The sequence below is a fragment of the Balearica regulorum genome, chromosome Z, assembly GCF_011004875.1.
Source record: "Balearica regulorum gibbericeps isolate bBalReg1 chromosome Z, bBalReg1.pri, whole genome shotgun sequence".
Lineage (NCBI taxonomy): Eukaryota > Metazoa > Chordata > Aves > Gruiformes > Gruidae > Balearica > Balearica regulorum.
In genome coordinates, this window is record NC_046220.1 from 7,603,994 (window position 1) to 7,618,023 (window position 14,030).

General features: G+C 36.3%; 1 protein-coding gene across 6 annotated transcripts in view; it reads right to left on the bottom strand.

Moving 5' to 3' along the window:
- The window catches only part of ATG10 (autophagy related 10), an 89,521-nt gene that overhangs the window by 71,006 nt on the left and 4,485 nt on the right, over nucleotides 1–14,030 (bottom strand). For all 6 annotated transcript variants that reach the window (XR_012833134.1, XR_012833135.1, XM_075740810.1 and 3 more), the window contains exon 3: nucleotides 11,448–11,567. Coding sequence is in view for 4 of the 6 variants with exons in the window: in XM_075740810.1 (XP_075596925.1) it covers nucleotides 11,448–11,567 (120 nt within the window). In the remaining 2 variants the exon portion in view is untranslated. The remainder of the gene's footprint in view (nucleotides 1–11,447; nucleotides 11,568–14,030) is intronic.

Consider the following 14,030-nt stretch of genomic DNA (forward strand, 5'->3'; position numbering starts at 1 on the left):
CAGAAGCTCCTAAATCTCAATCAACCTCAATGCTATTTAGTTATATCTAGGAAGGACTAGACCTTAAAATCACACACTGATTACACACTATAACTCTACAATGTCCTTGAGGAACACCACATTCGGACCTCAAAAATAGTTACATCTCTATCTTTACAATAATAATATAAAACTAGCAGTGGCTGTTTCTTAATTAGTAAGACTAACAAATAGGATTTGCAGTATAGAAAGATTTAGCATGCAGGAAAAAAAGTATGGGACTGTGTCTCTTTCCAGAGTAGGAAATAATAATTGTTCTTTGTAACAAAGGGGAGAAAAGGATTGTCCCATGTATCTCGAGAGTGACCCATGTGAACAGTTCAGAGATGATGATCGTGAAATGGTGTTAGGGAGGAAACAAAACTCAGATCTCACAGCTAAAAGAACAACAATGATTAGTGAATCTTAAGGTGGGTAAACAAACTGGAAGCTAGGATCACAATTGCGTGGCCTAACTTTGTAATAACAGCACTAACAAGCACGTTTAAAGATGGCAAACTCTTCTTCATTCAAGATAATTTGCTGCTTACATTTCTGATATATTTAAAGTTTCAGTGGTGTAACTGAAGGTGGTCTAACCCCCACAGCCCCAGGGGATGGAGTCAGGTCTGGCATTCCCCTGCTCCCCACCTCCCACAGAACAATCCTCTCGATTTTCTGCTGGACTGCAGTCCAGGCTATAAAATTTAACACCGCAAAAGGGGCCATTACTTAAGAATCTTCTTAAGAGAAGTAAAATAATTTTCAGAAACAAATAGAACAAGCAATCCATAAGCTTTTTAACGTTGGAATTTTCCACAAAGCAGCAACATGTCAAAGTTTGGCCATTTTGCCACTGCTCACTCTAAGGTCCTAAATCTGTGATATTCACTTCAAGCCAACATGACCCGTGTGTTGCAGGCAAATAATCCAAAGACACTGAAAGATGAATCATATAACGCTGCTACACAACACAGACACTTGGCCAAAATAAGAGTATTGCTCCAATACCGATGAGCGTTGTCCCTAGAAAATTAAAGCATAATACTGTACCAATACAATTTAATTTAAAAGAAACAAAGGAAGGCATATATGTGTGACTAGCAACATGAAGTATTGCGAGGTTCACCATAAAAAGTAAAATGCTAACAATTGACTAGATTGTGATTTTGTTCCCTTTGTGGTAAAACAGTATTGACAAATACCGTAGTGTCATGTTTCTTGTTTGTGAGCTAATGTCATAAACATTTGAAAAATACAGTCTGGACAAAAAGACAATGCTCTGCCCTGAGTTTGGGCAGTGCATCATCAGACTGCCCCTGGAGCAGCCAAATGCTGAAATTATGATTAGGATGTTGCAATCTCCCTCAGGACTCCCTCACCACTCTGGGAAGGAGCAAACTAATCTACACCTGGCACAGCGTACACCGCCCAACATGCCAGTGCAGCAAAGCCACCCAGAGTGCTGGGAGCAAGGCTCGTTCTCCTTCACTCCTGTCCCTTTTTGCCATCATCACTAACTTAGGATAAACATACGAGCACAAAGCACACTTTAAAACCCAGCTTTCCAAAATGCTACTCATGATTTGGGTGGCTCTCTTGTAGCTCAATACCCTACACCGACCAAACCAAATTATAATTCTGTACCAATTAATTTCAAAAGTATTTCTATTGCTCAAAAATCCCTTCCCTCTACTTTCTTAAGGCCAGATTATTCCAAACACACATGAAGAATTGTTTTTAGGAATGCAAGAATTTTAACAATCTTCTATTATACTTAACATTACCGTCAGTTGCAGTGTACATGGCTTGGAGCATAATCCTTTTGCATTTTGCGTATCTCAGTGATTAATCAATTTTGAATGTCTACCACCAATATGTATCACGTGTTGTACTGAATCCTAAAGTGTATAGTCTTAATATGAAAATGCACGCAATTTAGAGATAAAGCAAACTGTGAGTAAAATTCAGAGTAACATGTGGGTCTTTCATGCATTCTAGTCAGCTTTTAACCACGTTTCTTCCCATTTATAAGCTGCAGTGAATAAAAACACTGTAGTGTACAGCCTCTTTTAACTCCTGCTAGTTTTGGAGGTTTAACTAGAGAAGTGTTTGGTATCTACTTGCTCATACATCACAAAGAATCATTATATCTTACTGATATGCTCCCCCCAAACTCTTCATTCCTCTTATCCCCAAGTGGGGGATATCCATTAGGAAATGCCACAATGGTACTATGTTACAACACACATTAGTTTTAATACATTAAATAATATAATAGGATGCCATGGTGTGGCCATATATGCCACCACAAGAACTGCTGATACACCCATCACTTCAGTATCTTTTCCACTCATAGTAGCTCATTTTGAACTTTTTCTGGAGGTGAACAACACACTGTAACAACAAACCACTGTATTGTGAACTTTTTTTTTTTTAATAGTAACACAACAAACAAGAAATGTCTATAACAGTTGTTCTTATTGAGACTACTACAGTAATATTTTTAAATTGAAAACAGAAAAACAGATTCTAATTTATGACAAGCTCTTCCACTGACAAAACAGTAGAGATTGGATGTTTTGCCCAGATATCAAGGCATGTCAAGCATGCGGTTATCAAAACATTTGATGAAAAAGTCACCAAGCCTTGTAAAAAAAGACATTACCCTAGCAAATTGACAGGGGAAACACACAGCCCAGGTCGGTAACTATCTGACTGTGTGCCCTACATATCTCTGATACTTCTGCTGTATGTGCAATTACACACAGTTTTAAGGTAAATTAGTCAGCATAATTTACAGGGCAAAGACAACTGCTGCTGAAGTTCACTCAGGCACAACTTTTAAAAATTATTTTTTATAATCTCATATTAATTCCTTAATTTATGAAAAAGGCACACATTTAAAAAGACAGATTGTACATTTATGCGATTAAATCACACTTTAAAATTATTTAATTAGATTTTAACTTGAAGAATTAAAATTTTAAAGACTTCAGTCTGGATTTTCTTTTTGTCTAGATGCACTAAAACCACCCATATAAATTCCTAAAAACAACTTTCTAGATATCATGAAAAAATGCACTAAATGGAAATAAAATAAAAATACTTCTTTTTAATATCTATAATACAAGATCACCAGGCCAAATGAGGGAGCTTATAAATGATTTTGTCAGTGGTATTACTAGTCTCCCAGAATTCAGATTCTGGGAAAATCATCCTCACTTAACACAGTTTCAATGTGTGCTTCATAGGAAATGGAGGTTTATTTATTGCAGAAGGAAGATATTCTGCTGGGATTGCACCATGTCTTCTACCATAGTAACTCTAACTGAACTGTCACATTCAGTTACCAAATCTGAATTAGAGCATCTTTTTCTGTGTTTGATGTCGCATTTATTTGCTAATATTAAGTGACAATTCTGAACAGTAAGATAGGAGATAAAAATTTGAGATCACTGTACACTAACATCTAAACTGAAATCTCTTTTGGAGGTCATACAATGTGCTGCTTCACTTCTCCCAAAAGCTTCATAATTAGTTTATATATTTGCTTTGATATAATTTCTAAGGTTTGTGAAAACTTACTAAGCATATCCTACTGGGTTAAACAGAACAGCAATCAAAGAATGTATAAGAGAATTAAGATCAGAGTCCCACCACCCACAGTGATAGTCAAGCCAACAGCATGTCATCAAAGCTGTTGAAAACTAAATGCAACTACTGTTAGCAAGATTTGCCAGGATACCAAAGTGACACACAGAAAATGATCTACAAAGGTCTGTGCGTGGGAGAGAAAAACTTCCCATGTCTCCCGAACTTTACAGGAGCAGAAGCATTTAGCCTCTTCCATGAAGACTGAGACATCCCATCAGTAAGGGAGTCCAGAAGCAGGACATATCTGGGTTTGAAATGACTTCTGTCACCACAGCATTCTTCCTTTATTGAGGTCTCTCCAGCTCAAGGAAGGGGTGTAATTCCTACACGGAAGTTTCTTCCAGCCTTGATATTTCTAAACAATGTCATTCTTCTGCCAAGCCTTTTCATGCAGAACACAGTTAATAAAATCCACATCAGAGTATTTTCTTGTGGTTTAATAAAGACTAATTCCATTTTCAGATTAATACATTTTTAAGCAAAATCATAAGCATCTTCACTGCATTTTGCAACACACTTTAGATCTCCTTAGAGTAAGTAGTTTCTTGATTTATTTTTTACAGGTTTATGTCAACAATTTGGGTTTCCTTTCTGTGACCTGGCATTTCAAAAGGTTTCTGGTGCATATGCTAGACAATGAAGCATGAAGGCGATTTGGAAGATGGGGCCAAACACTGGCCTGGCTAACATAGAATTATGGGGCAGAAACACGTACTGTGGCCCAGTTAAGGCTGACTAGTAAGACTTTGGGCAGCAGCACCAAAGGAAGAACTCACTCCCGGGACACCAAATGGAATTGGAATAGGAAGCCAAGCGTGATGAAAAGGGTCTGAGTAGATCCGAGACAAACTGAAATTAGAGTACTTCCTTCCTATCAAAGCTACCAAAACTTCCCACATTAGTTTTTCAAGGGAACATATTTTGGGTTGAATACAAACACAGCATGATTTACTTCCCTTCTCAGAGCAATAGGGAAACTATGGAAAAGGCTAGGGGTAAACTCACCTGTTTCTCAGCAACTGCACTGCTCTTAAGCTCGGCTCATTCATTACAAACTGATGTTTTAGGTGAGTATGCAATACTTGATCTTCTCCCTCTTTACTAAGGTCCTTTCATCATTTTCTGCAGTGAGTGCTGGATTCCATTAAATGTATTTACATTTTTCTCCTTAAGTACTGTTTGCTAGGTTTTCAATTCACATTTTTGAACCATCCAACAAATACTGTGGTTATGCAAATGTTTACACTGAGTTCATCTTATTTACTTTCGCACAAAAAAAGGAGTTGTTCTTAATTCTAAAAATACTGGATTTGTTTAGAGAAAAAATGATTAATAATTACTAAGAATTGTAATTTTCTGGTTGTTATAAACTAAACAGCACAGCTGAACAGCAAATCACATGGTATTGATGTCAGACTTGTTCCCACATCCTCCATCAGACATTTCTTCACTAACACTAATGAACATCTGCCAGCAAAGGTGGAGTCCACATAAAAGTAAATACGTAACTTAATCAACATGTTTGTGAAGCTCAGTGCTCATTTTCCAAAGGCAACATCAGGTATTAACAGACCTTCAACATTCCCAACCTGCCCACTCCTTTATAAAGTAGCAATGGCTGTAGCTTCAGAAATGGTTCCATGCTGACTCACTTCTTCTGCAATACCCAGAAGAATTGAGACAAACCACACACAGAGAATTATTACTCCAAGTTATTGCTTCCCTTGAGCTATTTGAATAACAAACAAAAAGAATGCATAAAGTGAATCCAGATTTTCCTACTTTACTCTTTTGGAATATAAGCTCTTTGAGGCAGCAGTACTATCTTCATTTTGAATTTTGTACAGTATTTTTCACCTTATGAACAATTCATGTAGTAATATATGTAATTGCTCTGTCCTTGCTTAAAATGCGTCTACATAGCACTTAAAAGCTGGAGTTGGATACAGCTGATGGTAAATATTAAAGTCTAGAATGAAAGGCATTGTTTCAGTGCATTTGGCTACCTGGGCTTATAATAAAGTAAGTAAATACGACTCTGTAGCATTTAAATAGTTTCAATCATAGGGAGGAAAAAACATTCTGTTCACTTTGATTTACTAAGACTGGAAAAAAAGAAGGATGATTGAAATAGGAAAAAAAAACCCACAAATATAGAAGGGTAAGATTCCAGTTTCAGTGGAAGCAGAATCTACTGCCTCACACAGTCAAGACACCAGTGCCACAATATGCCTCAAAACCAAGCCCGGGTTAAGTTCATCGAACATATTACCTCCCACAGCTGGTCATCATTGTATCTAGTCTCAATGAAGAGCTTGTGATGAACCACTTACTTGAATCACGTTTATAAATTTGGGTAATGTAAGGTTCTCAATATAGAAATATTTGAAACATGTTTCCACATTAAAAAAAAAAAAAAAAAGAGTTACACAAAAGAAAACACAATTCCATGTTCATTGATACAGACCCTGACAGATCTCTTGGCAGGACCGATTTGATTTGGATCAAGAGAGAATATAAACTGAAGACTATGGTGGTTACACAAGATTTATGCTGTCTGCAGAAAAGTATAATGACACTCATCTGGCATAAAGTTGGGACAGGACAGGAAGACAACAACTGATTCAATAAAAAATTAACTAGAACAAAATTGCAACTTAAAAATTTTCAAATGGCACTGTGTGTTTATATTAGTTCCTTGCTTTGCATCTCATGCTATTTTTATTCTATTGGAAGATACTCTAACAGATTTACAAACTCTTCATAAATGTTCGTAAATCCTCATACCCTAAGGACTGAGTCCAATCTTGCTGGTTAGAAGGGTATCCTCCACAAAATCTGTCAAAAGTTTGTTTATGGTTAGTCACAACGTCATTAGTAGTTTCTGTATACTAATCTGGGTGTTAAAAAAACCCATCTTGATTAAACTAAATCCATAGAAATCAGAGAATGGTATTCCAGAGGAACATTCTCCATCCTTTTCTAGTAAGATGGCAAATAGAAAGACAGGGTCTGCATAAAACAGGATCCCCAGGCACCTGGTTAGATAAACAGCTTGACAACTCAGTTACTGCCAAGTACAAAGACAGAAACTTTCTAAAACCACTCTAAGCAGGTATTAGCATTTAAGCATACCTGTCTCCAGAAACTTTACCTTTACGGAGTCAGTGCATTTATGTGAGCATAAATCCTTTTTTACATTTAACTTCATCTAAGCTTGTGTTAAGGGTCATTTCAATATAAAGAATAAAATCCAACTCATGACGCTTATACCGTACCCACTTAGAGCTGTGAGCTTTCCCATAGCTTCCAACACCCTCACATGAGTTCCTAAGGTAATTCCTCCACTGCCTAGGACAGCTCAGGAATTAGCAAGACTATGTCTGGAAACTAGCAGATGTCAAAGGTTCACTGACATGTGAAAGGATAAGGAGACAGCCTGAATTCTGCAGGCTTGCCAATGAGCTGAAGAAACCATCAATTAACTATTATGTGCATGGCAGAAGCCTTGGAGTTCCAGAAAATGGAAAACCTGCTTCATACTAGATAACATGCCAACTCGCGGTACAGCACAGTGGTTCCCAAACCTGTTCTTAACTTCTGCTGTATTCCTGCTGGTCCTACAGAGCAGGCTGCCTCCCATTACAGAGACTTACTGTCAATCAGCTGATCCTCAGCATCTCACCATACCTGCAATACTGAAACCTCTCTGCAAGTAAAAAGTTCCAATAGGAGCTGGAATACAGCAACTCACACCACCGCATCCCAAAAAAGGGTGGTACTTTGGCATACTAGCACGCACAGATCCATTACATGCAGTGACTGTGAATGCCTGTTCTGACCCCCAGTACCACAAAGGCCACAGCGTTCCACTGCACAAGCATGCCAGTCTCAATGTAAGGACTTCAGTCAAAGCTTAAGTCAATGTCAGTTGGTCCAACAGTTTATCCTTAAATACTTTTATTCTTTTTTATTTTTTTTGAGTTGCTACTTTACAAAATACAGTCCTCAACTAAGTATAAGTTTTACCATCAAAGTGAAATCTCAGCCTCAGTGAAGTCACCAGAAAAAATTACAACTGCTCTTAATGAGCTTAGATCCGTATTTTGTTGTATGAGATTCACATGACAAAATGCAGACGTCTACATCCAAGTTAACCATCTAACTTCCCTTGATCACGAGCGAAGAAAACCAGACACTTTCGGACTCATCTTCTCCTAGAGAAGACACATAAAATAGGTTGATTGATTTATACCCAAAAATGCTTTTTTATCTTCTCAGGCTGAAACAAAGATTTAAGTGACAAGCTCTATATTGCAGATCTCTAAAATAAGCAGAAAGAAACTCACACAGAATTTTATTCTTGGTTTTCAGATGAAAACACAACTTGTGTAAATGGAACCAAACACACCACATAATACAGACTGCTCTGTAGAAAAGACCAGAATACATAGTTACTCATCACTCCATCACCAGGAAGGTTCGAAATATTTAGATATCAGACAATGAGATGGAAAGCTGGAAACTTTAACTGTCCATATGACCAATGAGCTGAAATAAACTTTTCAGATAATCTGATCAGGTTCCCTGGAGATCCCGTAAGATTAGCACTTTTTTTTTTTTATACTGTGATAACTGATAATTGATTCTCTATTTGAATAAAGTTACTTCAGCTATTCTGTGTATTTTCTGCACTGTATCGTTATATTTCAGTATCTCTTCACAGATTAAAAATGAACAGAACAGTAATAATTTTGCTTCTCTGCAGTTTCAATGTCATAACTGTACACTTTGCTATAACAGGATATACTCACTGATTTATTCAACATCATCTCTTCCCTGATGTGTCTTACTTAAATAGGAGTTATATCCTCACTATGGATAACTTTCAAGTATTTCCCTCCAGTTTCAAAAAAGTTGCCTTCTAATTTTCGCCTTGTCTGCCAAAACTAACGTTCTTTTTGTAATCTCTGAACTGGATTCCCAGGAACAGGAGAGGAAAATCTTGCAGCCTCCTATGCCCCATCATATACCACAGCACATTTTTTTCCTGGTCTTTTTGTCAAATATCTCAGTAAGACACAAATGGTAGAAATATAATATAGAAAAATCTCTATCACAACAGTAATTCTGAAAATTGTGAAATATACAACTATCAGACAATGGCCACAATTTTTCCAAAATAAAATAAAATTCTTATCTAGAGCTCCTTTAGACTTCAAATATATAAAAATAAAATTTATAAATCTTCTAAGGAAAAAAATGTTAAATATTGAAGGCATATAACCAGGGGACACCTTTCCAAGTTCTACCAAGACCACAACATTTGCTGAACTCTATTCACTAGAATGTATTTCAATAACGTATTCAAAGAGATTGTAGTAACTCCATAACACCATGTGATTTATGGGTGCAACATGTATTTTTACAAAAACAAAACCTATTTAAATAACACACTGTTAGTATATTGCAACAGGACTCTCACATTCAACATCTGTGGAAAAGAACATGCATTTTACACATGCACTGCTGTGCCTGGGCAAACTTATCCCCTCTATAGTCACCATTTCCATCTTTCCCTTAGTGTTAAATATATAGTTTTACTTTATGTATCCATAGCAAATTTCATCTTCCAACTTATTGACGTGCTTCTCCCATTTTTTAGATTAAATAACTTTAACAGCCTGGTTACCCTTCAGTTCAATAAAGAACATAAATTTGACATAATCTCTAGAAGGCAGTGAACATTTTGGAGGGGAAACTCAACTTTTTTCTTATGCGTAACCTCATGTCTTATAACACAATTTTCTAAGACCTTTCTCTTGCTTCACTGTTCATCTTTACTGCCAGTATGCAACATGAGCAAAGGCTCCTTCTCCAAGAGGACCAGCTAATGTTCAAGGTCCATTTCAATCTAGACATTCCTATGATTCAAAATATAGAAATCTCACACAATATTTCAAGAGCTAATTATTAATATTAGTCTCTTGATAAACCATACAGTTTGGCCTGGAATCATATTTCAGTATGTTAAAGACTCTGTTTCAGTACAGGCTCTGAAGCATTTTTAGTGTTCTGACACTTTTTCTATAGCTGATAGTTCTTTCCAGAAGGACTCAATAGCTTTTTACAAGATGTTCTTTTAAAAAACACTCTGTAATTAAGACCCAATTCATTATTAAAAAAAAAAAAGTCACAATCGTCAAAAGCAATTTTGAATATAAACAGTAATCTGTTCTTACAAGTCAGGACTGAAGTATACAAACACTGATGTAGTGACAATTAAGTAAGAACCTCTGAAGCATTCATACTAGCCTTCATTTTAAGAAATACTAGAATTTAAATTAAAGGACAACTTAAAATGCTTCAGCTACCTTTCGGCTGACTTATGTACTATGCTTATAATTGGTACTTATCAAACAAATGCAAAGTAATGGTTCTAAAGATTTTATGGATTCCAATTCATATCAAAGCTGGTGTATCAGCAATGGGGTTGTTAAATTTTCTTTTTTTTTTTTTTTAGTGGATTGAACGAGTTTTCTAATTGGTAACAGAACCATGTCTTGTTTCCAGCTTACTTGTGTCATTTGAACTCTAGCTGTTCCTCACGGCACTCTGAGGGACCAAGGTGCTGCTTTAGTCCAGCCCTGTACTTGCGCTGACTAGCCAAACAGAATATAAAGATCAGACTTCTACCTGCCTGTAAAAGTCATCTTTCATCTAGCCACCCATCTGCTTTCACAAATTTTTTAAGAATCAAACACTTTTTGATATCTACCTCTTTTTAAAATACAGTTGAAACCTGTAAGCAAACTCAAAAATCAGTAGAAATTACTACATCACACGCTAGCAGACAGTATGATTGTTTTAAGTGCCATTTCCTTCAGAAACCAGGCCAAAAGAATACTCATTTCAGACCCTGTACCCAAGTCTCTGTGGAGGAAAAAAAAAAATCACTGTGCTGATGAAAAAAGAAAAGGAACTGTTGCAGAAAATGTTAACTGGAAAATATATCATGTCCATCTATTCAACAGTTTATAACATACAGAATACATTGTTTTCAGTCAATCATAATCCAAGATTTCTTTTCATACTTCTGGTAACAACATAACAAGGGAGTGAATTTCTACTGTTTAGATCTCAATTAGTCAATAATCTGGAGGTCTAATGCAGAATCAAACAAACAAATAATTAGTCAAATCAGTCTACCCTGAGTTTAATGAACAGTTTTCATTTTCTGGAAGAAACAAGTTGATTCTCCTTTAAGAACAGCAAATCTATTTTATTTCCCAACACCAATTTCAAAAAACTGCTCAGTATTTTAAGTTATGTCCACAGTAGAAAAGTATACACTGAGTATAAAATTCTTATACACAACTTTATTAGTAAACTTCATGTGAAATTATTACTAATCTCAAAAGTGGGTTTTTTTTAATATTTACCTCTAACATAAATAAATTTTGATGTTTAATCTTTTTCCACAAAAAAAAAGTTTCCTTAATGTTAATAAATCAATGTGCAAAGAAATATTATCTTTCCATGAGGAAAATATATACATAAAAGATGCTGCAGCCTTTCCATTTCCTCACAATTTTCATCACCAATACAGCTGTACACCTGAATGAGAACAACTGTAAGAAGAACAATTAAAAGCCATGGGTAATTTAAGATCTGAAATAATTCTGGAGGGGCTTAATTTAATAGTACAGTATTTTTAAAAGTCCTGGTCATGATTTATTTTATAAACACAAAACTCTAAAATCTGTACTTACTTCAACATGTGTAAATAACGTTTGTTCAATGTTGTCATTGTTTTTATCCTTGAGATCTGGTGGGATGTTTCTATTTCTTACTTGGAAGTGTGTTTTACTAAGATAACCATCACCAAGGTCCTGTGTTCAAAAAACAAGAAAAAAAATTCTGTAACCAAAATGCTAAACACTATCACTGTTCTAGAAAATAAACAGAGCATGGCATTTAGGCATAAGCTCCAAGTCTTTTTATAGGCACCGATGACTGCATTGCTTTTCAGCATCTTCTCACAGGTAGTTTACACTAGTTTTTCATGTTAAAGGAAGTCAAAGACCTGAACAGTAAAAATAAAATTTAATATAGCTACTAATTGAATAAGACAACTGCAACCCCACCAGTATAAACTTCCCAATTCTTGGTAGATTGGTTTATTTTTGCTCTGTTCCTCCTCTAACTTTCTTGAAGTCCTAAATAAAAACCAAACACTTCAGAACTTACATGTGCAGTCACAATTCACTCCCTCTCTTGATTACTTCTAAGGGTCAAATGTAAGAGAAAGCAGACAAAGGTGTACCTTCTCCCAGTTCCCTTTTTATCATTCTGCTTCCGAGGCCACATGGTCTACTGTTGTAAAAGGCCCTTGTGCAATTTCAGAGTGGCAGGAGAATGTTTCAGGAGCTTTCCCCACTTCCTGACTTGACTATCTGCACACATATATAAACTTTTTTTATTTTTTAATTAGAAGTAAGAGGAGAGAAAAAGTTTAATAACAGATCATTGGAAAAACACACTCTGACAGTGAGGAAGAGTATGCAGAACACAAAGAACAGTAGTTGCATGTTAAGAACATATATCTCAAAGGAAACAAATAAATCAGGGTTTTATTAGCTGTTTCATTACGTTTTATTTTAGACAAACACAGAAAGCATATGCGCAACATCTGATGAAAAAGGATTCTATTCAAAACAGTCTCTCTACAAAATTCATTAATGTAGCATTAAACTGCTTGACAAGGTTGCAAATTTAACTATAATTTAACTCTTTCGTTAATCTGTCATTGCTGACACAGTTTATTTCACGTATTCTGACCTTTAAAACAACATAGGTTTTATTTTGACACACCAGTTCTCTCTTTTCAAGGACACTGTAGAACATATGTACCTCCAAAATCTGCTATGGGCTATTTGGTTACTTTCTTCTTATCTAAAAAAAGATAATGCCCTCTACATGTATTTTTGTCTATTAATTTTTAAGCACGAGTCATACTATGAGCAATTACCTTGCTCATAACTTTTCCTACTGCATGCCTCATTTTCTCACTAGATCTCATCAAGAGCATGCATCCACCAAACTTAGCTGGATGTCCTGGCTGCAGAACCAACTGCATCCTGTGCAATGATGAATCAAGTATGCAGAGGACAACAGTGACAGAAAAAATTAAGCCTAACTTGGTAATACAAAAGCCACTTCTCTCACTCTCAACACTCAAGTCTGTCTTTGTGGAGCTTCTTACAAATGTCAGCAGGAGTAAAGCTACCTGTGTTGATATTCATCCCCCTAAGAGCAGCAAAGAAAGAACTACAGCCACCCACAGAGGTAAAATGCCCCAAGGCACAATGAGTTTTGCCAGAGAAGGGCTGGATATAGCATTCACCTCCCTGAACCAGTTCTTCCTGTCAGCAGAAAGGAGCCAAGCTCCATAGTCTTTGCATTGTGTAGTAGTTCAGTGCCATGAAAAAATATCTATGGATAGCTGGAAATGTGGAGTCAGCAGTCTCCGTATTTGATAACTATGTCAAAGGCTAGAGGAGAGGTGACAGGAAAGAGAAGCAACCCTCCTGTTGCACTCTCTGTAGTGTTACATATTTTGAACACTTCTGCCCCTACAAATAAATCATTATTTTAGCAGGACTTCGATGCCATTAATGTGGAAAGGGAGTCCATTTCTACTCCAGCTGTCCTCTGAGTATCATACACAAAAGTGAACTGATACACCCTTTGATATGATTACCTAGATTAACCTAACTAAATGTCAAATAAACATAAAGCAGAAAGCAAACAAGGGGCAGTCTTCACAGCCAGGATTTAACTACCCATGCCTAACAACAGCACCCAAGTTTAGCTCCATCAGGTCCTACAGTAGAGGTGCTCTTGACTTTTTTTACAGCTTTCTTCTGGGGAAAAAAAAAAAAATTATAAAAATAACATAGTTTAGGACATTTCATTTACAGCTATAAATACAGGGTTCTGCTTGGGCCATGTGAGCTTATGCCACAAGAGTCACCTCCACAAAAACAATGAGTATTTCATTATCTAAATTTAATCTCTACAGAAAACACAGGAGCACAAGAACACAGTTCTACGAGCCTCGTTTACTTGTGTGGTCTTACTGCTATCAATGGGCCTATTCACGTGAGTATGGAATGAGGAATGGGATCCAAGTGCATTACATCAGCAAAATTAAGCGTGCCCCAAACTACCCACAACACATATATTGGTAAAAAAAGCAAAAAGACAATGAGACAACTTGTTAATGAAAAGCTTCCTTCCCAGACTACACAGTATAAATGGATGGTCTTGATGGCCAGGTTTTTATCACACAC